At 39.6% G+C, this 26,253-nt stretch overlaps 2 protein-coding genes across 5 annotated transcripts; one reads left to right on the top strand and one right to left on the bottom strand.

Annotated features, from left to right (window-relative positions):
- Positions 1–3,707: 3,707 nt before the first annotated feature.
- Positions 3,708–16,880, top strand: atxn1b (ataxin 1b). 4 transcript variants are annotated; one of them, XM_055210041.2, is made up of 3 exons: positions 3,708–3,858; positions 9,272–11,339; positions 11,490–16,880. In XM_055210041.2, exons 2-3 carry the CDS (start codon positions 9,459–9,461, stop codon positions 12,078–12,080), a joined length of 2,472 nt encoding a protein of 823 aa, XP_055066016.2. In that variant the 5' UTR covers positions 3,708–3,858; positions 9,272–9,458; the 3' UTR covers positions 12,081–16,880. The 4 variants fall into 4 exon arrangements, with proteins under 4 accessions (XP_055066016.2, XP_073728220.1, XP_055066017.2 ...); XM_073872119.1 differs by lacking the exon at positions 3,708–3,858 and adding an exon at positions 5,483–5,637; XM_055210042.2 differs by lacking the exon at positions 3,708–3,858 and adding an exon at positions 5,762–6,468.
- A 1,782-nt stretch (positions 16,881–18,662) lies between these two features.
- mylipb (myosin regulatory light chain interacting protein b) lies at positions 18,663–25,863 on the bottom strand. The gene is made up of 7 exons (XM_055210043.2): positions 25,602–25,863; positions 24,980–25,170; positions 22,360–22,545; positions 22,059–22,256; positions 21,814–21,978; positions 21,162–21,573; positions 18,663–20,187 (listed from the first exon to the last, which is right to left on the bottom strand). The coding sequence occupies exons 1-7, from the start codon at positions 25,686–25,688 to the stop codon at positions 20,053–20,055; spliced, it is 1,374 nt and encodes a 457-aa protein (XP_055066018.2). The 5' UTR covers positions 25,689–25,863; the 3' UTR covers positions 18,663–20,052.
- Positions 25,864–26,253: the final 390 nt, after the last annotated feature.

Raw genomic sequence — 26,253 nt, 5'->3', positions numbered from 1 at the left:
TGAGTGGGGGCTCCATTCAGTAGCATCTGTCGGTTTATCAGAGGACTTACAGTGTGCCTGAGCTACAGTATTGTAAAAGATAGGATGCATGATGATAGTAGATAGAGATTCAGTGCTCAATTTAATAGAATATATTGTATCTTACTATTTTTGTAAACTGAACAAATTCCCATCAAGGCCTTTTACTGAATGACATTTCTTATTTACATTTAATCATTTAGCAGACGCTTTTGTCCAGAGACTTACAAATGAGGTAACAGTAGAAGCAAAGAAAGGGGTCAGTTTAACTAACAACTCTCTTTTGACATTTGCATATGGTTTGCACACTGTTAAAAAGTTTTTAAAATGTACCCCAATTGATCCCTTTCTTTCTTTATTATTCACGCCACTCAGCTGACCCCTTTAAAAAGTCCAAATATCCTAGTGAAAAATCCAGCTAAGACCACCATAAGCTGGTGAGCTGGTTTTAGCTGGTCTCCCAGCTTGGTTTTAGCTAGTGTAGCAAACTGGTCTAGCTGTGTTTTGTTCACTTTTTAAGCTGGTCAGGCTGGAAGACCAGCTGACTCACCAGATTCAGATTGACCAGCTTTGCCAGGCTTGGATGAACAGCTTTGCCAGGCTGGGAGGACCAGCTTCCCTGCTGAAAAAAACAGCATCAAACCAGCATGGACCATCATGGGAATTATGCTGGTCTATGCTGGTTTGATGCTGGTTTAGCTGGTAAACCAGCATTAGCACCAGCATACCAGCACCAAAACACAACATATGCTGGTGTTGCTGGTATGACCAGCATGGGATGCTGGTGCTAATGCTGGTTTGGTGCTGGTTTAGCTGGTGCTAATGCGGTTTGGTGCTGGTTTAGCTGGTGCTAATGCTGGTTTAGCTGGTGCTGATGCTGGTTTGGTGCTGGTTTAGCTGGTCTTCACTAACAAACCAGCACCAAAACACAACATATGCTGGTCTTGCTGGTATGCTGTTTTTAGCAGGGTTTGCCAGGCTGGGAGGACCAGCTTAGACTAGCTACTGCCACCTTAAACCAGCTACCATCTTATGCTGGTCTTAGCTGGATTTTTCACTAGGGTATATACAATTGGGTATAGATACATATAGATTTGGTACCAATATGTACCTCTGAGATACTACTATGAACTCTTTGGGTGCAAAGCTATACTTTTTGAAAGGGTACAGCCCCAGTGGCAGATGGTGGTAAATATTTTGACATTTTTTTCTGACAGTGGAAAAGAAATTCTCAAGAATTCCCAATGGCCAAGCTATTGACTTGAGGCACGGCACAGTGACAGTGATTAGAGATGGATGGCCTGGGAATGGTTTCGCTTTTATAATTGCTGTTTGTGTGTTTCTCTATGTTTGGCTTTCTGTTAGGCTGCCAAACCACTATTGAGGCTAAAGTGCCCCTCCCTTGTGCCAGTATTAAGTCTTGCTTGTTGCTGCTTGAGTTTCTGATAAAGAGAGTGTTATTGCATTCCTCACAGGAAGCCTCAAATCTCTAGTGACCGGTCTGGGTTTTCAGTTTTATTAAGCTTCGACACTTTTGTCCATTGCTCTTGATCGCCATCCCCGCCGACCCCTTGGCAACAGTTAAAGAAAACAAATGTAACGTTCTTCACGTCTGCGCTTGTAAAGCGCTTGAGTTGCTTCTTCAGCCGCTCTCGTCCTCACTTCTTGAGTTGTGCTCTTGGCTAAAGTGTGTAGGCCTGAGCTATTTTTGGTTTATTGCTTGAAATACTGGTTCTCAAAGACATGGAAAAACAATTTCCTTTCAGAGAGAGAGATTTGGCTGTCTATTTCTGTGGTCAGCCCTGTAGGGGAAGCTAATAGAGTACATATGCACACACATACACTCCAGCAAACGTTATGGTGTTGGGTATGAGTTAGAGCAGGGGTGGGCATTCCTGGTCCTGGAGGGGCACTGTCCTGCAAAGTTTAGCTCCAACCCTGTGTTTGATTAGGGTGGAAGCTAAACTTTGCAGAACAGTGGACCTCCAGGACCAGGAATGCCCACCCATGAGCTAGAGGGACACAGTGTGGCCTATGGTTGCCAAATCTTGGTTAATCCAAATCCTTTCTTTGGTGTCTCTTTATTTACTTGATAGATGTTTCACTTGCAAGGCGAATACTCCCAAAAGTATGCTCCATATTATACAATCAAACAGAAGACAAAGAAAGTTAATGGACATATTGCCTATTAAGCCCAAGATACACTGCACGATTATTAGCTGTCCCAGATGAAAGAAAGATTGCCATTGTGAAACAATCGTCGCAATTTCTGTGATTGTGGGTCTTCATTGGTGGTCCTATGTCATACAGTGAGAGAGGTTCCAAGATGGCCGTTTTCCCAGTCTTGCATCCAAAGATAGCCTACGATAGTTTTCTGACAATGTCAGAAATTTAGCATGATCACTGCACAGTGTGTTTGCTGCTACGACCTGCGTACTGGTATATATTTATCACGAGCACATGCTGGTTACGTTGCGCTAACGTGTGACGCAGCCGCCGAAACTTCCGTGTCATCATTGTACAGTCTACCTGAGTTTAACCAATCCACGTTGCACATTTTGATAAGGTATTGATCTTATAGGAGTGCAACAATCCTGCAGTGCATTTCGGGGTTTACCATATGCTACTTTTCCACACGTACATAAAAAGATATTTTTAGATCGTGCTTGTAAATCTTACATACATTTTATTGTTTTCAAACAAGTTCTAAGAACTACATCTTTCATTGGTCAGACAAACAAATGAAGAGTTGGTTCCAGAACGAGATAACTCTGTTTCTTAAATTTCGTTTTGATTTAATATCAATCAGACTGCAGTTGGTTTGTTTTGATTTAAGCCTTCATAATAAAAAATACAGCCAAGTAGCACAATAAAACACAATAAACATGTTTTGAGAAAATTTTTTAAAAACTGAGTTAACTTGTTTCAAATAGTCCCACCTCTGGCTAAGCCAGCTGCAGTTCCATTTGGTGCTGCTGTAGTTTGAAAGAACTTTAACAATGTATAAATGATCAAAATAATTTTTGTTTACATGCATGCAAAGTCACACACGCACATAACACAAAACTCCCAATAGCCTTGAGACATATGTAGATTCTGTCCTTGTTACCTCGGCAACCCGGGCTCTTACGCAATCTTCCCACATGCTCGAGTGAATGTAGAACTTAAATCAAGGGGCTTTCCGATTCAATGTGCGTACAGTATCACGCTCGAAAGGGCACTGGCCTGGACACTTTCCATGAGTAAAGACACTTTCAATCAAGGCAAGTCAAGTCCAAAATCATGGCTAATTTTCCAACCAATGGGCAAACATCTGGTAAATATTAAGGAGTAAAGTTCAACCAGTTCTTCTGAACTGATGACACTGTGAGGTATTCCAAACCACTGCACTGCAATCACCTGTTTGTGATTCCTGTTGTCTTATTCCCCCCAGAAACAAAACTACAATGGCGTGATGTTTTTCAGGAACAGGGTATAAAAGCGACTATTTTGAAAGTGAACTTTCTTTCATGCATGATATGCAAATATGCATCACAATCTTCAACCCCATCTTTTCATACCTAATATATGTTTGTGTCCACTGCACTGTTTACATCTCGGCACATGGCATGGCCTCCTGTCCTCTTTAGACATGTTTGGACATGTTTTGGACATGTCTCACTATCTCTGTGAAGCTTGAGGAAAGCTTACAGTATCACCAGTGTGAAGAGGGAACAGGTGCTGTGTGTTTACTACAGCTCACTAAAGTCATTATAGATTTGTGCTATATTTGTCACCCCGGTGTTTTGGAAATGTGATTTGGAGAGTGCGAGAAGAAAGTGGACCTGATGATCGATCTTCGTGAGTCTATTTTCATTGTCAATAGATGATTATTGCAGAGTAATTTAAGTCTTTGTGGGTATACAATGGTGACGCTGAATTGATTTTGTGACTTTGTAGAAGATACAACTGTTTTTACTTTGTAGTATGGTGCTTCCCGGTCTAATCCGAGTTTTTTATGAAAGCTGAGAGTAAAACATAAGCTACAAGAAAAAACAGAAAAGCTAAGACTAGCAGGCAGCCAATATAGAACTTAACACAGTTCTTTCATCTCATCTCTCTAGTGGCTGATTAATGCAATACCTCAATACACAGTTACATAGCAACCCACCCAAAATCTTCCGCTATCATGAGGAATGAAAATATCAAAGAGTGTCTCTCTGCAGGGCTTTGTATGGTTTAGATATTAAGCCATTCAGAGTGAAAGCTGTACAGGTAACCATCCCAGCTGAAATTGTCAGACACAGGCATGAAAATCAGTTGGTACTGCATTGTATTAGCTGTGCTTAAGGTTGTGGGTTTGAGTCCAGGGAACACATACTGATAAAGAGGGGGTTTTCCAGACAGAGTGTATCCTAGTCCCAGACTAAAATGCATGTTTGAGCTGCCTTAATTTTAAAACATCTGACGTATCTTAAGAAGCAACTATGGTCCGATTCACAATTTTACATTTCCTTTGGTGTGTATTAGTACATGCTAATGATATGCAAAAGGTAAAAACCCCAAAGGAAACAATCACGCAAGTTATCGTCTCCAACGTAAATCTCTTTTCTTGGACTACAACAAACACACGGATTGTAGGCAACAGTTTACTTCCTGGGATTGGTGATGTAGACAAGACTGACATTTCAGCATCAGCCTGTAAGTTATCTCCTGTTAGCATTGCATTGTGAGCGAATCTTTCAAACATGGTAAGGGGCGTCACATTTCCGGCTGACATCAGAGATTTTTCATGCCAATCACAACGTACAGATTAACTGGCCAATCAGGGACACAGCGCTTTTCAAATCGATGAGTTTTATACAAAATCAAGCATTTGAGGAAGAGAGTAAAATCTGGAGCTACAAAAATGTGGAAAATAATGTGTTATTTTTAACCATAAACCATGTGAACACATTGTATTATAACACATACACAAAATGACGCTTTAAGCAATGAAATAGGTGCACTTTAACATATATCAGTGCCATTGTTTTTGTCTCACAAGTTGTTTTTTTATGTAAGGGATGATTGCAAAAACAACCTAAATGTTCTAATATAACTTAGGCCTGGACTAATCTAAACCATGTCCAGGAAACCGCCCCAAAATTTTTAGCTGGAATACACATATATGCATAAATATAAATGTATAAATGATTCTAAATCCCAGATATTACCACCACCAATAAATAAGAATTCAGAAACTATTTTATACTCATAGCGTATCATTCAGTTAAAAATATATGAGTCGTCTTTGCTTTAGTTACCTTATAGCATTTAAATCTGCTGAGCTTTCTAAAATTTAGATTTTCCCTTTCATATACTCTATGGTGGTTTGCTATCGGTCTGTGGCTTGGCAAACACACTGAATTCAGTGCAGGGATCTGCTCAGAGAGAATAAACCATGCCAGGCTAATATTAGAGGTTACACATGCTGATGGAGTTTTCATCTTCCCAGCATTTCTCCTTGTTGACAGCGTGTGTTTTGAACACGGTGCTTTTAGATCTCCCCAAGGCTGTGCACGCCGATAACATTTAGTATGCTCGTGTTAAAATGAGTGCAAGTGTGATTTGTCTGTTTATATGCCTGTGTCCCTGAGGGTGAGTAACAACTGCTTTGCATGCGTAATCTAGCATGTATTTACCGTTTGTGTTTATGTGGTTTTAAAAATCTGAATGCATCTATGATTTTTATAAAACGGAACATGCAGAGGGTCTTACATGCCCGTAGTTTTGGGGAATGGGAGATAGTAGAGGAGGTTATTTGAGGGAAGGCTTGTAGAGACCTATGCAAATGTGCTTACTCTTGCATCGCACATAATGGTGGTGAGGCAGACATGGCAGTCCTTGACGGAGAGAAAATTCACAGCACTCATATGTGGTATACGAGTGTGTTGTGGTAAATGTGAGGCGGTGCTTGTATTGTGCTACGTGTTTCTTAGTCGCTTGCTCACAATTTTTCTTCTCCCCCCTTTCTCTCTCTCCTTCTCTATTTCTCTCTCTCTCTCTCCGTGTGTGTGTAGTCTGGGCACCCTGCCAAGTGGAGTGTGTTTTTTGAATGAATACCTGATGAGGCTGCTGAGGCTGTGACTGGGGGGGAGGAGCCGTGTTCTCCACAGCACTGTGTGTATGTGTGTGTGTATGAAGAGCAGAAGAGGGTGGGAGAGAGAGAAAGAGAGAGAGAGAGAGCTGGCAGTCTGTTTGCCTTGCATAACATACGCTGTAGCTCTCACACATAGGGCTAGTGAAACAGCGCAGACAAGGGGACTTCCTTTACCCTCCGAGCCCTTAGAGCGATTGTCGAAGGAAGTGGAGGAGAGTCGAGATCAAGGGGGAATAGTGGACATGGAAGAAAGCACAAATGAAAGGACTGCATGTGTGACCTGATAGCAGAGCTAAACCTGGACAAAGGACAGCTTGCCAGTGGATAGAGTGAGTTACACTTATAGTGCAGAGAGAGGGAGAGAGAGTTGTTAAAGAAAGGTAAGGCTGATTTTAAAGATAATTTTTTTGTGCAATTTTTTGCTTATAAATACTGTAATATTCTCTTATATTGCTTAAAAAATATAAACGCCAGGGGGGAAGGAAATGTTTAGTGAATGTTATTTTGCAATTATTATATCTGTTGCTGATGCCAATCATTATGTTTTGCAGAAATCGTTGCACGCCACATCCAGTGATGTGCAAATGTGATTTCTGTATATTATATGTGTCTCTATGTGCTCTTTTGCTTATAGGAAGAGAGAGTGAGACAGCAGAGAAACAGGCTTTAGTCATTGTAAAGGCAGCAACAGCTCTGTTTGGATTCATGTCTAGCTTAGGACTCCCTAGACTGCCTCTTAAAGGGACAGGCACCCATATTAAAGGTCGTCAAGTGCGGCGAAGAACTGCTCGCAGGCACTACAGCGACAAATAAATATTATTGTTTTTTAAGCTGTCAATACCAGCGTTTAATTTTAGAGCGGCTATGTTTGTATCCGTGTACGTAATCGTCAATTTCCTCTGCTTCAGTCATTTCTGAGATGACATCATTGAAAAGGTGTCACAGCACCCTTAACAGCCACTATCGTATTCCTGGAGATATTACTTAGATATGCTCTATATGGAATTAACTTTGATTTACATATTTATTAACATTACTTAATTTGTACATTTGCAAAACATGCTTATGAAGTCATCGTTTTGTGTCAGCTAGTAGCGAGACATCTTGTTTTTATTGTGGGTGGGTGTTTATTGGCGTGAATATGTTGTATATTGATGCCATATAAACTGCAGCAGGCCTGCAGAGTATTAGTTTTACTGTAAAAAGAGCTAGAAGGGTACTGCAGGTTGTTAATCTTTCAGGCTCTTTGGCTACTCACGCTATGAGTGAGTGTATACGTGTTGGGGGGGGGGGGGGGTGTCTTGCAATAGAAAATCCATCTGTGGCTGACATGGACTATAGCTCTATGACACTGGATAGGTCACTAACAGAAATAAAGCAGTGCTATTGTATATTGGCTTGCAGGAGTACTTTTGTATTGCTTGTGTATTTGACCAGGCAAATATAGCACCTATAAGATATTCTCAAAATCTGCTTTATGTTATGTAAATTTTACATTTCCTATTTTACCCACTACTATTCTGACTCTGCAAGCGCTTCTATTTCCTAATAGCAAGCTGTAGCGCACATTAAAAACCCAAATACCAATGCACATAATACATTCAGGGGGTTTATAATCTCTCTATGGAGAATTCGGCTTGCTATCTCATTAAAGCAATTGTACGATTGCAGGAATGAGGATATTTGTAAACAATATTGCCTATCGCAGTTGTCAATGTTTATGTTTATCATCCAGTTTCAAAACATCATATTGCATCGCAACATTGCACCTTGCATTGCATTTTTTCATGGATCCTTTTGAATACATTAAATTATATAGACGAATGCAACAATGTGAATGTACAGCATGCTGTGTGTTGAGTGCTTTCCAGCACTGTGATCTATGCACTGTGTTTCTATTGTTCTCTTATATGTGAGCACTCTGCACCAAATCACATATGCATAAGTGCGTGTCAGTCCAAGGGATATGCTGATGGTGTACGCGTGTGTATTGTGCTCTGTGTACAATAGACTGAAGCGTTTAATGGATGTGTGTGGGGTTATAAGCTGTAGCAGAGGAAAGTAGGACAGTGATTGGTGCAGATCTACTGTGGTGAAGAGATCTCTCCCTCCCTCCCTTCCTCTCTCTCATGCTCTTCTCTCTTTTCTTCTCCACTATTCTACTCTAACTAAATAACCACGCTTGCTTGCAGGCAGAGCTCAATGTGGGTCAGGAGAGCCAGTGTTTTCTATCTTTCTCTCTCTGTCTGTCTCTCTCTTTCTCTTTTTTCATTGTCCTTTTTGTGTCCCTACAGTCTCACTAACTGTATTTATGTGCAAACAAGCTTGATGCATGTGGAGGTTTTAGGATTCACAATGTGATGTAGACTTGATCATTGTGCATGAGTAACCTCACCTGTTCCAACACATGTATCCCATGAATCAAAAGGTGTTAGCATGAGCTTCACAAAAATGCTCACGTTAGAGTTAAAACGGAAAGCATATTTTATTTTGGAGATGCAACAGATGTTTCTTCAAGTTAATGCATGAATTATGGTTTACAGTACATTCCCTATACATTGAGAAAGGCAGTTCTGCTTTTTTCAATCAGAGGGGTCACTTATTGGTCGGGTTATCGTGGGCAAGTTGGCCCCTGCTGGTGGATATTGTAATTACACCATTCTGTTGTCGAAAAGCATTTTACTCCAGTGATGGACATTAGCCATTTATTCTGATGAAATAAAAATGCAATGCAGATATTTTATTGGCAGCTGTTTTGCCAGAGACGGATATTTCAGAGGCCATTTAAAAACATAAAACTGACTGAAAATGACTTTCCTTTCCAACTGCAAAAAAAATGGTCCCAAGCTGTCACTTGGACAGTACCCTTTTAAAGGTACTAATATGTACCATTTAGGTACTGATATACATTTGGTACCAATATATCTTTCTGGTACTAATATGCAGTCTTTAGGTGCAAAAGTGTACGTTTTCAAAGGGTAATGTCCAAGGGACAGTGTCAATTTTTTGGAAATGCATACAAAGCATAGGCTATTTCATTATGTTTCCTTATCTGGCACTGATGTATGTTGATATAAGAATATAATTTGTTGTCTAAAATTAATTTCTTGTGTTTCTGTGTGTCCCATGAAGGTTAAAACCAATAACAGAGAAAGATGATTCCACATGAAGCTCATGAACACCTTTATGAGAAAAGACATGACAACGGCCAGGACTACAGTAAAAAAAGAATTGTAGGACAATGAAAACCTCGACAACTGACTTCTAAAACATCCTGAGTAAGACTTGTAGGTAAAAATACGGAAAACGCTCCAAGACCATGAAGTCGAACCAGGAACGCAGTAATGAGTGCCTTCCGCCAAAGAAGCGGGAGATCTTAGCTCTAGAAGAGAAGCAGGTGCTGGTGTCAGCTGCTGTTAGTGAAAGCCAGAGCGGAGAGAATTTGGCTTGGCTAGCTAGTGTTGCTACCATGGCTAGCATGGCCCACATCCCCAACAATGCAGGCAGAAACAGTGCCGAGCTTGACAGTTCTCCACCGTCAAATAAGGCTCTCACTGTGGTGACAGAATATTCCCCACCGACGACTACATCTGCTGGGTTTTCATTCTCTTCCAATAGTTCCACATACAGAGGAGTCTTCTCTGGGCCTACGGTGCTAACAGCTAATCCTACTGTTCTCTCCACTAGCCTTCCTCAAACCATAGGCTCGGTTCAGTATACACACCTTTCCCCCAACCTCCAGCTTATAGGCCCCTATACAAGTTACATTTCTTCTCAGATTGTGCCATCAACAACCAGTCCAACACAGCCACGGAGGACACCACAAGAGGTCTTGGCCACTACAGCTGTCATCTCCCAAGCTTCCAGCATCGATTCCCATAGTCAACATGTGATTTCTGCAGTACCAAATGTTTCTCACAGTCAATGCATCCAGGTAGAGAGTGCCCCCTTGGGTTTGACAGTTTCTTCCCCTACTGCTCAGTTGCCCCTTCAAATTCATCCACACTCGGCTGTTCAACTCGCCCCTCATGGCTTGGCTCTCACCCCCTCCCAAGTGGTGCTGCACTACACTGATGGCTTTATTGCAAAACATCCAGACTCCAGAGATATGCCTAACGGTGCCCTAGGAGAAGTTACAGTGGTCAAAAACAGTACTTCTGTGGTAAGGGGAATCTCCAGCCAAGCAGAAGGTGACCAGAGCCACAAACAAAATCACAACCTGGGCCTCCAGACCCAAGCTCAGGTTCTGCTCCCGGCAGACTACAGCTCTCATGACCGAACAGGCCTGCAAACATCGCTGATGTTGGTATCCAGTGGCCACCTTGCAAATAGTAACGCAGAGCTCCAAAGTATCTTGGGTAAAGACCATTCATCTTTGCATCTTAATGAGAGAGGAGGCATCTGCCTAGGTAAGCCAATGTCCAGAGTGTGCACCCTTGTCTCCTCAGATAACCAGGTGCCTCCAGCCTCCACAATCTCCCCCCACACACTACTGCAGGCTCCTCACAACACTCCTCAACAGGAGCTCCCCACTAACCTTTACTCTGCCACACAGCTGCCAATAATTGGCTACATCACCGGTGCTGCTAGTGGACCCCAGCAAGCTGGTTACCAGAGCAACCTTCCACAGCACGTGGTGATCTCAGGCAGCCCCTCCCTGCTCATTCCAGTGAGTGCCACCAACATCAATCCATCCACTGCTGAGCCAGAGGTTACCCGCTGTTCTTTCACCCCCAGGATAACCAATGCATCAACAGCTCTGCATCAGTCCTTCATTAATGCAGCCCCACCTGCAGCTGCAGCTTCAGTCCTACCCAATGGTAAAGACATCACAGGGTCCGATGCAGGTCATGCCCCTTGTGTCATTCAAAGTCCGGCCCAAATACAGCTGCCTGTTCTTACAACAAGTGTAGTGGAATCTCCAGCTCCTGTAACACCTCCAGCATCCACAAGCCCCCACAGCTCATCACCAACATCACCATCAGCAGGCCTACCACCTTTTTTCATGAAGGGCTCTATTATCCAATTGGCAGATGGTGAGCTGAAGCGTGTGGAGGATCTGCGGACAGAGGACTTCGTACAGAGTGCCGAAGTGAGCGGAGAACTGAAAATAGACTCCAGCACTGTGGAACGTATAGAGTGCAGCCGAAGTCCTAATGCTGTCATCATACAGTTCTCAGTGGGTGAAAATAAGGCACAGGTGAGTCAATATCTTTAGAATAAAGATGTTTTTTGAGGTGCAATATTCCTGTAGTTAAAATTGTGGAGCACAGCACAAGCAATGCTAAGGTAATAGGTTTGATTCCACTGGAAATGTATCAAATATTTTTCTTGTTATTTTCTATTTTAGGTATGTGTAGAAGTTTTGGTGGAATATCCTTTCTTTGTGTTTGGTCAAGGTTGGTCGTCCTGCTGCCCTGACCGCACCACCCAGTTGCTAGCGCTATCTTGTGCCAAACTCTCTGTGGGTGATGTTTGTATCTCCCTCACCCTTAAAAGCTTGAAAAACAGCATTCAAAAGAAAGATTACTTTTCGGACTCTGTGGTGAGAAACAACAGTCCTCATCTGAAAGCAGCCAAAAGCAATGGGCCCACTGATGACAGACCAAACCAGATGGATAATCATAAAAGGGGATTTAAAATTACTTCAAGGGAGGAGGGCAGTTTTGTAGACACACTGGCTGAGACCTCCAATACCAGAAATGTTTTGACCCACTCAAACAATGGTGGCATAAGCCCTATGGCGAACCACCAGGACCAGTCAGAAAAAACATACACAACTGGTGCTGAAAGAGCAGTTAGCCGCAAGAGGAGATGGTCTGCTCCAGAGAAAGGGGAAATTATAAGGTCAAAGGAGGACACTCCGGTTTTACCCAAGTTTTCCTATCTCCCACACCAGCTGAAGGTCAGCATTGAGGGCCGCTCCAGCACAGGTTCCTGAGGGGCCCCATAGAGCAGTGGTGGGAAGTCCTCGTGCAAATGGGTCACTTTTCCAACCAAGAATTACATTTACTAGCCTTACTCTACCAATTCAGACTCCAAGAGATGACAAACTTGATTTACTGAATAAAATATGTTTTTGCTTGGTGTCCAAGAAGATGCTTTGCTTCAACTACACAGAAACTCGAAACAAAACATTCCCCATCACTGCCATGGACCCACAGTCAAAGTGGGACTAGGAACTCGGATTTACATTTTACTACTTTGTTGCTTTCCTGTGACATTCATATCCAGGTTACTGTAATGTCAGTTTATTTTACACAAGTATGTGTGTGTGATTGTGGGTTGTGTGTCATATTAATTCTCAAACCTTTTATTACTTAGCTGTACCATTTTAGGGTTGTACATTGAAAGGTTTTTACCAGTTCAGTTTTCTTCAGCCTGCTGTTTTGTGTTTAATTTAGTCTTCTGTTACGTGTACAGAATTCATTCATAATCAGGGCCTTTACCGGATGAGGACTGTTACAAGGATTGATGGCAAAAGGTTAACAGTGAGATAAGTGATTTTTGTATGATTACGAGTGCATTTTGGTGAGCTGTGAGTATGAAGCCACGTTCCAATCATTACTGCTCCCAATAAGCCCTTGCTTACACAATGTTGTCTGTGAGCGATAAACCCTGCTTCAGTAAGACTTTTAAATCAGAACTAGTTTAAGTATACCATCAATATTCAACAATGAATGTAAATTGATTTCAGTTTGTTTTAATTCAGTTGTTGATAGTCTTCTACATATGCAATACTGAGCTTTCACATACCTCATATGTGCATTTAACAGATAACCCAATCAGATGGCCTGATCAAATCTGTGATTTCTGTGGTTTTGAGTGAGAAAGCAAAATATAGAGAAATCTCCGCATAGTCAAACTATGGCCATGTGTAGAGAAGTTTCCACTCAAGTCAGAATATTAGCACTTTAAAGAAAGGTTAAGGGAAGTTGAATGAATGGATGGAAACATTCCCACCTCTGTTTTGTTACTACAGCAACAGACAGTTATGAGTGCTGTTAGTCACTTTGTGCATTACTACCAATTTTAGGTGCGAAGCACTGCTCATTTAGTATTTTTTAATAACAATGTCCTTTCACCATTTTAAGTATTTTGGGCCTTATCTAGTCCAGCTGCAATAATTACATTTCTCTTTAAGACACAATGGGGCGGTTTCCCGGACAGGGATTAGACTAGTCCTAGACTAAAATAAATCTAAGAGCTGTCCAAACTGAAAACAACTTGCACTGACATATCTTAAAATACATCAGTACCCTTTGTTTTGCCTCAAAATCACAGACTGTAAAAAAAGATGGACGTAATGTCCGTGACGTCACCCATAGGTTTCTAAAGATCGTTTTGAAGCTTAAAGTAGGCGTTGCCTGCCGTCACCATCTTGGCCGCGCGTCACCGCGCATCACTCGCGGATATCCGAAAATGGGTAAAGAGGCGGGACGTGGGGGAAGCTTAGGTGACTGTAACTGTAACTTAAAGGAACAGTATGTAAGAAATTTATATAAATTAATTATAAAATGGCCCTGATATATCACTAGACATTAAGAAATCATTTTCATTTCAAATACTTATATCACTGACAACAGTGGTCTGGCCAGGATATTGTCATTTAAAAAGTGGAGTTGCAGCCCTCAACTGATGTTTATGTTGTCATTTTGTGTATTGGCCACCAGTTGTGTGATTGCAGTACCAGTTTTGGCCACAATCCTACATACTGTTCCTTTAAGTGGCCACGCATTATGCAGAACTTTTGATGCTTAATATAATTTAAACGGATGAGTTACAAAAAAATTCCCCCCTCCTCACAGTTGTCATGAATGACATCCACTTAGACTGAAATGGTAAACATTTGACTAACCTGTACAATGATGAAAGAAAGACAAACACAAAACGTAATTGGCTGGCTCTGCCTAGGTTATTTGCATAAGGCGATCTGATTGGCTGAAGCACGCGTTGCCGCTTGAAAATTTGAGAAATGTTCAACTTCTGCCACGAGCAGCGGCGCTGACGGATCCACAATTCAGTTCGGCAACGCATGACGTCACCCATTGTGTGAATGCATTGTGACGCTTACGTCCCGTGTGAATGCACCGTTATGGCGTGCAACACGGCAGACTTGTAACCATACACCACACTCACATAGCGCCCTCTAGCGGTCTGGAAGTACCATCACTCCCTTCACTGTGTTTTTACATACAAGAAATATGTTAAATACAACAATCTGTGAAGAACAATCAATTGGGACGTCACACAAAATTAGCTATAGACCAAAACATTTTTTTGTACCAGGCTGTAAACATATTATTTTCTACTGTAAAGTTGGCCATTTTAACATGGAGGTCTATGGGAATGACTCCCTTTTGGAGCCTGCCTCTAGTGGCCAGTCGATGAATTACAGTTTAAATCACTTCCGTATTGGCTTCATCAGACAGATCGGAAGGTTGCCCCGTGCTCAAAATGCACACAGGTAATGTTTTAGTAAGGCATGTTTGTTAAAACTAGTTATATTTCGTAATTAAACTAAGACCTAGTCCTGGCTTAAACTAATCTCTGTCTGGGAAACCACCCCAATATGATCACCATATATAAACAAAATATTTTTGGTAGCATCCCTTTGTAACAAAACGTTCCTGTATAAGAAACTGAATGAATCTATTGGGGTTCACATAAATTATATAGATCAAAAATCAGATTTAAATTTAACAATGAGTATATTTAATTTGCTAGAGTCAAAGGAAGTTTAAGGGCAACAACGTATAGTTTTCACAGTTATAACTTATGTTGAAACACTGTATCCTGTGTCATGGTATGTAAACCTGTTGATGGCCGTTTTTTGACTTCTCTCAGTGTAGACAATATATTTACTTCAATGTCAAAATACATATTTCTAAAACATTTTTGTGGATGAAACAAACAGCACAATTAGATCTACAATTTGAACAAAATATAGTTCAATCCCTTGCAGCCTAATTATGTTTAAAGGTAAAAATACAAATTTTTAGGTTATTTTAAATGGTGAATATAATTGCTATCTTTCACAAATAAAATCAGAAGCCTTATGGAAATGTTTTCAGATGCTATCAAAAGATACGGACAACTTCACTGATTGTTTAAAACATGTGTTGTTACGAATTCATAAATAATATTTTGCCATTTGCACAAGTAGAAATATTAAAGTAGAAGTATATGTAAAGAGTCTTATCCTTCCTATTCCCAGCTCTGTATTCTGATAAGTTTAGACATCAGTATGAGTTGTCAACAGATGACATTGTGTTGACTGATGTTAGAAACTAAGGCGTCGTTGTGTCTCAAATGTAACATTTAAATGGAATCACAATAGACCTCATATTGTTGAAATAATGCTTGATTGCACATTCAGTCCTTTTTGGATAGATTTATGCACTTTTGAAGAGAGAGGACAATGAAAGAGAGACATTACAAGGAAAGTTGATCAGTAGCCATGCATAGCACTATGTCAATGCAGTCTATTGTAACAGTGATACTGGTAAGGCAGTAGAAGGCTCAACTCTATGATACAATAGACTAGAAACCATTATGAAATGTCTATGTGTCTGAATTGTTCTTTACTTCATATGTATAATTGTTCTCTCTCTCTCTTTTCCTTTGTAGCTATGTAAGTACTCAGTGTGAGAAGAACTTCATTCAGTATAGTCAGGTTCAACACTGGTAGTCTTTTATCCAGTGTGTGCTTTTTAGTTTCGACCTGACAATGGTGATTTTATTATATCAAATATTCTTAAAAAGGCGACACTGAATAAATAGCGAATTAAAACGTTAGTCAAACTGCATTCTCAGGTTGAGAAACCGGCCCGATGACTGTTTTCGTTCCTGTTTAATGTTTTGCAAATACATTCAGAGTTACAAATGAAACCAAGCTGGTCCCAGTCCCGTGATTCATGGGAACTAACTGGTTGACTATTGCTCCCTCTACAGCCCATCACTGTACATGCACCCGATATATAAAAAAGCATGACAAGTTGTGAATGTAGCTTGCTTTGAAGACGTGTTGATATGGAAAATGCAACATTCTGTTGTATGTACAATGCTGGGCATCAACGATATGGCTTTTTTATGATATATCCAAAGACAGTCAGAACTTTGCTGTATGCATATGCCTCAATGATGTATAGCCAGGAATAGTTTTAGCAATAGCACAAGGCCTCATTATGGGTTGGGAGACCAAACTTGACGTCTAGAGATCAACCTATACAGAACACATGCAGTCACGGATCTCACTGGTTTTTGTTTTGAATATTGTTGTAAAGGGAGATCTGGTGTGGATCTTTTACCTCCCGTTAAACCTCAATCGCTGGAGTGACACCTTAAAAAATAGCACATAACTGATTTCTCGTTTATATATTCAGTGTAAATTACTATATTTGTGTGATTCGTTGTATCTGTGATATTTTTCTCACTCTTTGAAAAGCTCCTTTTCTACAAACTGACAAAGCAATGAAGACAAAAGGCAACCTCAACTTTTCTAACTGTGGCGTGTTTGTGTGAACAGAGCAGACAGAAATGCTCAGTGAAGTCAGTGACCTTTTTTTTTTTTTGGTGGTGCTTGCAAGTTTTTGTAGTTAGAGTTGTTTTGATTTTTTTTTAAACGGAAAGGAAAGTCAGACTTGACTTTTGGCAAATATGTCCAGTTTGATGACTTCTTGTATAGTAAAAATATATTGTATCTGTATAATCTCTCAAATAAAAAACTGCGTCAATTTTAGTTGCCTCCTTTATTTGATGCACAATGAGTTCATTTGGAGCGATACACCTGTAATTCGAAAAAAGGCATTTATTCATATTTTTTTTGAGAAACAGATAAGGTTGTGCTTGGACTCTGACATTCTGATTAGACAACACATAGCAACCATTTATGCATGCACACAAAGGCAAAGATGCCTTAAGATTGACAGTGACTCTTAAAAAATATTGTCCCATGTCATAGAACTGTTGAGCAAAAAGATAAGAAATCTCCTGAGACACTAACCTACTGGCAGACGTATCATATGCATTACGTAAAACCCCAGCCACCCCTCTATGACATAACCACTGAACAAACAATCTCTAAATCAATGTGCTGCCTGAGGTGTTAAACTAAAGCTTTAGATGAAAATGCATGAGAACAAGAGTAATGACCTTTAGGCTGTACATTTTGTACATTGTTCCAGTATCCCACACTCTCACAAAAGTTATACTTTTTTTGTCACTGGGATGATACCTTTTAAAAAAGTCCTAATATAGGAACAATTTAGGTACAGATATGTACCTTTGTGGTACCATGCACCTGTAAGTACCAGTGTGTACCTAGAGGTACATATACTCACCTAAAGGATTATTAGGAACACCTGTTCAATTTCTCATTAATGCAATGCTGTAATGGTGTGGGGGATGTTTTCTTGGCACACTTTAGGCCCTTTAGTGCCAATTGGGCATCGTTTAAATGCCACAGCCTACCTGAGCATTGTTTCTGACCATGTCCATCCCTTTATGACCACCATGTACCTATCCTCTGATGGCTACTTCCAGCAGGATAATGCACCATGTCACAAAGATCGAATAATTTCAAATTGGTTTCTTGAACATGACAATGAGTTCACTGTACTAAAATGCCCCCCCCCAGTCACCAGATTGTGCCTTAATGTGCATCCCACAAATCTCCATTAACTGCATTAAGATGCTATCCTATCAATATGGGCCAACATTTCTAAAGAATGCTTTCAGCACCTGAATTAAGGCAGTTCTGAAGGCGAAACCGGGTCAAACACAGTATTAGTATGGTCTTCCTAATAATCCTTTAGGTGAGTGTATGTACCACTCCATGTACCTTTATGTAACCATTCATGCTTAACAGACCCACTACTGGCATTGAGGAATATTAAAATATATGCATGTATTATTTATAAATGTATATAATTAAAAATGCATCTAAATGTATGTATTTGAGGTGTATGATATAAGTTGTTTATTTTGTACATTTAAGCAGCATATTAATAAAAATTGGATCTGTAATAAGCAATTCACTGTTAGGTGTGTGCTGTATGTAGGTACTGTGTTTTTACAGTACTTTTTCTACCCTGTCCAAAGTCTTGATACATTTTATTTGTGTATAACCTTTGCCACTAACACGTCAGACACTGTACATGCCTGTACAGTAAGCATATCAGTGCGATTACATCAGTACAATACGTGCAAAAACTTGTCTCTATATTGCATTCAATAGGAGTGAACTGTACAGCCCAGTAATATACTGTGTATAGTGTGGACTTGGTACATGTTAGGTAACAACAACTTTATAGCTATCTGTGTCATACTAATAATGCCTTCATATTATTTATGATTTTTTCTTTAAACAGTTGAATGCCATTTTAAATATAAAAATGGACCATGACAAAGAGGGTGTGTATGACTTTGTATGAATTAGGGTGTTAATAAAAAGAATGGAATGGTGTGTGTGACAGTAGATTTTAAACAATGACACAAGACATTACAACCCCAGGACAAGACATTCCTGGTCTTTAAAAGATTTTTATTTCATACCAAAACTGATGAAATACATGACAGTAATAAAAAACATCATTTAAAAAGTATTTTGTGATAGAAATGGTTCCATACAGAGCTTATAACATCCACTGAACATTTCAATTAAATCCCGATGGATGGTGGTCCATTCTTGCATAATCAATGCCTGGAGTTTGTCAGAATTTGTGGGTTTTTGTGTGTCCCACCTCTTGAGGATTGGCCAGTTCTTAATGAGATTAGGGTCTGGAGAGTTTCCTGGCCATGGACCCAAAATTTCAATGTTCTGTCCCCAGAGCCGCTTAGTTCTCACTTTTGCCTTATGGTTATGCTTGAAAATGCATTGAACCTTTTTGGGCACCCTGAAGCGGTATCCGATAAATAGTTGGTTTAGGTGCAATCTTACTAGCAGCAATATCCTTGCCTGTGAATCCCTTTTTGTGCAATGATGACTGCACGTGTTTCCTTACAGGTAACCACAATAAACTGAGGATATTTTAATGTACAACCCTTATTTGAAAGCTACCAGTCTGTTATTCTAGCTTTATTTACATGACTTCGTCAACACACTCACCTGTTTTAACAAGAGAACCACTGACTTGATCTCAGATGTCACAGCAAATTGTAAGGGGGGTTCATATTCATGGCAAAGAGGGACTTTGCAATTGATTGCAATTCATCTGATCACTCTTTATAACATTTTGGAGTATATGCAAATTACCATCTACTAAGACAGCAGACTTTGTGAAAAATTAACATTTGTGTAATTCTCAAACGTTTTGATCACGGCTGTAAACACTCACAGACAAATGTAAAACAATTCTCTTTTTGCTGAAAGATACGGTTGTTGTGGAGTGTTTGCAATGCATTTGTATTTACATTTATATTTAGTTGCAGAATGTACCACATAATCAACTTATAAATGTCTGAAAATATAAATTAAATATGAAATAAATCCTTGATTTGAAAAATACTCAAATTCTGGTTCACAGTATAAATAAAAGTAGTACATTTATAGGTATTTGCCGTATTTGAACACTATATACTCCCTGACTGTTTTTGCAAACATCTGTTTCATTTATTTCCTCATGAATAAATGTTTGTTAATGCATTTTTATGCCTTTCTGCACATTGTATAAAATACCACAATGCTTAGCAGTTCAATAAGAAGAATGCACAAACCAAAATATTTTTAGATGCTGTCATACATTTTTTCAGTTGTTTGGAGAATGTTGCAGTACTGACAGTTGAGTCATTATTCTCAAGGTACTGAGAGCCAGATTCACTCACTATTTCTAAAGTCTTTGTCCAACAGTGTATCGGTCCATGTGCAGTGTGCATAGTTTTTTTCTTACATTTGGCAGGTCTTTGACTTATAGCTAATCCTCTGTGGCAGAAGTCCCTCTGGATACAGCGCAGGTAGTTTTTCCCTCTGCCAGGGTAAGTAGACTGGCACAGGTGGGTAAATAGACGTGCTGAACATGGTCCACCCCTGAGCGGCACACTGGGCAATACTAACAAAAAAAAAAACAAAGTTAAACATTCCATATATTAACCTACATACATATCTGATATTACATTATATTATGTCTTGCATAGTCACACTATTCAATGTGCTATTTTAACTATTAAGTATAGCTGACTATATATTCACGTATATACACTCACCTAAAGGATTATTAGGAACACCATACTAATACTGTGTTTGACCCCGGTTCACCTTCAGAACTGCCTTAATTCTACGTAGCATTGATTCAACAAGGTGCTGAAATTGCAATTGACGGAGATTTGTTGGATGAACATTTAGGGCACAAAGCTCCCGTTCCACCACATCCCAAAGAGGCTCTATTGAGTTGAGATCTGTTGACAGTAGGGGCCATTTTAGTACAGTGAACTCATTGTCATGTCCAAGAAACCAATTTGAAATGATTCGAGCTTTGTGACATGGTGCATTATCCTGCTTGTAGTAGCCATTAGAGGATGGGTACATGGTGGTCATAAAGGGATGGACATGGTCGGAAACAATGCTCTGGTAGGCTGTGGCATTTAAAAGATGCCCAATTGGCACTAAGGGGCCTAAAGTGTGCCAAAACAACATCCCCCACACCATTACACCATTGCATTAATGCGAAATTGAACAGGTGTTCCTAATAATCCTTTAGGTGAGTGTATTCTGATCATTTATGTCAGAATATATATCTGTGTACGGAAACTTTGGGACTATGAAAATCTTTAGCAATTATTGTTGAGAACACATCAAGGAATATTTCAGGAAGGTTACTATGGGGTAACCCCTGCAAAATCTTTCATTTTATAATTAAAGAGACAAAGTATCCTCAATCTCAGTATCTTGATCTCAATCCAGTTCCTTTTGCAGTGATGTTATGAATTGTGTTTAACATGGAGGCAATATTTTGTTTACAATATCTAGTATTTTTATATATGGTTCTAAGCAGCACTGATCTTGTAATAGTTACACAATAATCACCTGGAGTTGGCCGGCACAGTTGTAACAGCAGAACATATGTCCACAAGGACAAAATGCAGCACTGATTTCCTGTTCACAGCACAGAGCGCAGGTCAGGGCATCTCGTAGCCTTTGGAGTTTCTCCTTCAGTACAAGAGTTTCTATGCAGCCGACACACGTCCTCTCTTCTGTCTCAGCCTGCGGTGAGGGACATGGAGCGCAAATGTCTCTCGGACCCCCACATCCAGTCACAGCCATCCTTGCATTGAACAGGGCACGCTGGGCACGGTCGTACACTTCCTTGGATGTGCGCTGGATATCGAAGATGTACCTTTTACCAAGATCAATGCTTTCGTTGAGGAAGAGGGAAGCCAGGTGACCCTTGAAGTCACGACTATATTGCATCTTCACTGTGCTCATTACCGTATCACACCTGAGGAAAATTGTATTCAATAAAAAATTTGAAAGACATATTCATTAAACTTTGTAAAACATGCTATACATGGGAGGACATTCTTACAGAACAAGCTACAAACAATGTTTGTGCATATATGCTTTTTCAGAAATTTTGGGAATGGATGATCTACAAATTATGGTTTTGGGTTAAAAACTAGAGCATATTCTGGGTAAAAATCCTCTACCAGGTAAGACTAATAAATCCAGTAAAACACACCTGTAAAATGCGTGGATCTCTGTGATAGCACGGTATAATCCATTGGCAGCATTAGGACTGATGAATTTAAATAGGAGTACCACACTGTCCCCATTGTCTTTTGTTATGGTGACATATACGTTCCTTCCTGACTGAGTGGCCATTTGTATGACCGGATATATGATTCTAAAAGAACAAAGAGAGCATGTTATGCATTGAGGCTTTAAAACGTATTTCTGAATGAGCCACTTGTAAAATGTCTGTACCTTTCAACAGGAATAAAATCTGTTTTGCAGACAAACAGGCCTTCTGGCCCAACACCAATGACAAGCTCCTTTCCTTCAGAGTCACGGGCGGAGTGCCACTCCACTCCATAGTAGCTGAGGGAGGAAACCATCTGCAGGGCTTGATATTCTGCTGAAGGCTGACTAACACCCTCCAATTCTTTATGCCTCATATAAATGCTATGAAAAACAATGGCAGCTGTTAGTTCACAAAACAAACAAAATTAAGAGGCTTGTTATTCTGAAAGAGCATTAACTGTATACAAATTCCCAGTTTTCTTACTTGTTAATGGTGTCATGGCTTGGGTCTTGACCATAAATCTGGGAGTAGCAGTACTTGGCTGTGTTATGGTTGTAATCTCCAAACTCTGCCTGAGCTAATAACGCACAGAGCACTATTGCCTGCTCTCTGTCCAACCGCAAACTTCCTTTAAAAAGTTCCTCCTTCACATGCAACAGAAACAAATGTCTGCAAGAAAACAAAAGATACAAGGCTTGTTATAAACATTGCATCAATCCAACCGCTCCAGGCAGAGCATTGAATTTTTTTACCATCAAAATATTTTAGCACACATAACACAATTCCTGCATCACAATTCGCCGACTTATACCATGCCCTAAAAGTACTGCTGCTTCTGTTATACCTCGGTATACCTTGAAACCAGTAACCGGCCCATTCCTATTATGGGAAAGTATAGACATTTGAGTGCATTGAAACAGATTTGACACACTAAATCTAATTTCGTCCACTATTTAGTAATCATAGTATGCAAATTGGGAGGGATGCAGGAAGTATTTTAACATTGTTAACAATGTTCACATTATAAAACAATGCAATCTTATATTATTCAAATCAATGCAATGTAACATTTTTTCCATAACATGTTTTAAAGCAACACTAAAGAGTTTTTGCTCTTTGCTCCCCCTACAGGTTGGAAGCGGAATTACCGCAGCCAAGCTGGCTCGGATTAGATTGTAGGTCTGCCGTAAAGCAAGTTTTTGTAGTTTTCACTCGAAATACAGGGCCGCGACCCGACGGTTGGAAACTTCTTTAGTAGGGCTCCAAAGCGAATGTGAAAGTGCCGTTCACCCTGTTTCGAGTAGATGAACTACTGAAACTTTTTTGAAAAAGTTTTTTGAAGGTAAAAAAACTCTTTGGTGTTGCTTTAAAGGACAAATTGACAATTAATGGAATGTAGCAAATTAATAAGCAAAAAGTGAAAAAATAAGCCAAAAATTTGAAATGTCAAAACTTTTACAAAGCAAACTCAACTCGACCCAATAAGAGCTAACTATCCCAGACAGCAGATGACTGCGGATCCAGAGTCGTTTCGGCCCAGAGTCGATCATATCATATGATCAAATCAACTCCACAATTGCTGAAAACAGGGATGACACAAATCAAAAGTAATTTTTTATTTGACCCTGGGGCTGATGAAAGGATTGTTCCAAAACTGTTCTCATTCATCATAAAAATTATATTATTATTTAAGTAAGGAATAATTGATGACGGGCCATTGAATTATAAAAAATAATGCACACCCAAGGAGACACAAACGGAGTGCCGTTACACCGCGGGTGTGCATTATTTTCAAATAATTCAAAGGACCGGGAGTCAATTATTCCGCTTATACCACCACGGTTACCACAGACATTGCTCTGGTGCCTATTTTTAAGACATTTGAAAAGTTAGGTGTGCGGTTATCGAAAGATAATGTATACTAATGGAACATTTCTCAACCAATCAGAATACAGCATTTAACAGACCCGTGCTATAAAACAAATTTATTGTGATGCAACCTGAAGCTCGTTGTCTAAAATCACATTGTATATATGCAGAGCCCCAGTTTCGTCTCACGTGTCTCATGTACAGTCACCATATCTACAGAATTTTCAAAAATAAGTTGGCTTGAAGCCAGGTTTACTTTAGGGTACTAAACTCGATGAACTTTAGTAACAGAAGCACACTTTTGACATCTGGCACACATTTCTATACCTCAACATAAATCACTTGTACAAGGCATACTAAATTCATACATTATAAAACAATATGGATCAAACCTATTTATAAAAGACAAACAAATCACAAAGAACTTTCAACAATTTGTCTATTTAATGAAAACCAGGAAGTATTTTAACATTGTTAACAATGTCTCAGCCTTCACAATCATCTTTTATTTGCACAATTTAAAGATAATTCATTTTAAAGGAATAACAAAGGCTGAATAACAAGGGTCTGGATCTTGTTTCATTATTGTATAATATTATGTAACAGGCAGAATCACATTACAATGTGTTTTCAACTTACAAACAGCCAAGCATAATGACACCTCCCACCCCCACCCTACAAACCAACAGCACTCATCTGACGTGACCGAACAGTTCCACAAGTCAACTAGACTGGAACACACTCGAACAAACGGGTTACTTTTATGTGATTTGAGAAACTCAATTACACAGATCCTGACATGCAAATACACTCATGTACCACATGTGAACATTTACACATTCCAAAAATTGCCTTTTTTTACCTCATGACATGACAATACAAGAAACACTCCTTATCTGAAAGTACGCCAGTTTCAAGAACCAACATGTAGCACATGTAGTTAACTCACTGCCACTAAAGCAAAAGAGAGACATTATATGAAAGATGCATGGAGATGTGGGTTAAAGGTGAAAACACAAAACAACCCAGCAGCTACTTCCTGTTTGCACAGGAATACAGTATGAGAAAAACAAAGCAGAGCAATTATTCATGTGCCTCATGTTTTCAGAGTAAGCAAAAATAAAGAAGAACTAAGCAGACACTGGGCATGTTGTTCCCATTATCATACTAATAGGGCAACTTGTATTGGGAATAATACAATGTATTTTTACTCAATTTTTGTATATTGATTTACCTTGTTTGCTCTTGCAGAATTAGATGGGGCTCAACAAAGAACTTGACTCGCAACCTCAGTTTGCAGGGAGACAGGGTGTCTACTTGTTGAGATATCCGGTTTCTAAGATTTAACCACAAAATTTCTCCCTTTGTACCCGTGAACTGGAGTCCAAAATAATCCACCTCTATGATTCCCATCTTCTGACAAACCTTTAAAATATAAACAAACTAATTATTTAGAAAATTAACAAAAACAATTTCATCTGAGTTACCTGAATAATATTTGGCCAATTTAGAAAGATGAGATGTAACCTATATAAGAGGGACGTTGAAAGTCAAGTGGCAATGTGGTAAAGCACATAACCATCTTTCATACTAAACCGGTGGTATACAGTATGGAAATGCAGAGGAAAAACTAAAAAAGTTTGGTCATTTAACTTTAACACATTTGGGTGCAGCTTTTCTAAAAACGTGTTCTTCTTGCAGATACAGTTATAAAGGCAAAAATGCACATGTTCTTTAAAAAAATATATATATAAGTTTTGTTCTATAAAATTAAACTGATACTGTATGTGTACTGTACTGTAATGTTTTATTGTAATACTTTCAAAACCATAAACTGCTGAATTCATGTTGCTCACCTTATTGAGAATTTCTTCTCCGTTCGCTTTTGCATCCACGTTCACTTCCAGGACAACAGAGTCCGGACGAGTAATGTGGCATAACATGATAAATGCAGTTTTTGTTTCATAAAGTGTCCAAGATAGCGGAGAGAAGGACCTGTAGCTCTCTGTAAAACTTCGCTAACTTGATCCCCATTGGAAAAAGCAGCTGGAGGAGGTTTTGAAGCCCTGTGGTTCTACAGGATCCGCCTCGTCGTTACAGTGATTCGATTTGACTCATGAACGGCTCGCGGTTTTGAACCGGTTCATATTAGTGTTTCATTCAAAATGATTCGCACGCTGCAGATCATTTGGCTGCGCAGGCCGACCAGGGTATGACATCAGGTACCGCGAAAGCGACTTGAGAGCAGTCTACTCTACGTATGCTTTCGAATCGCTCTCGCGGTACTTTGACGTCATACGCCGCAATAAGTCACACACACATCTGTTTTATTCGTTCAATTTTACGATGAATCTTATGATTTTATTTGGAATATTTAATATTCATAAAAGTAAAATAAATAATTCAAAACCCTGTTTGAAGGTTTTTATGATTGATTTTCATGTATATATTGAATCTCTCCAATATATTGATAGCAAAAATGTAGAGATACATTTAATACGCCAAAAA

Source organism: Misgurnus anguillicaudatus, chromosome 10, assembly GCF_027580225.2.
Source record: "Misgurnus anguillicaudatus chromosome 10, ASM2758022v2, whole genome shotgun sequence".
Lineage (NCBI taxonomy): Eukaryota > Metazoa > Chordata > Actinopteri > Cypriniformes > Cobitidae > Misgurnus > Misgurnus anguillicaudatus.
This window is presented reverse-complemented; position numbering and strand designations above follow the sequence as displayed.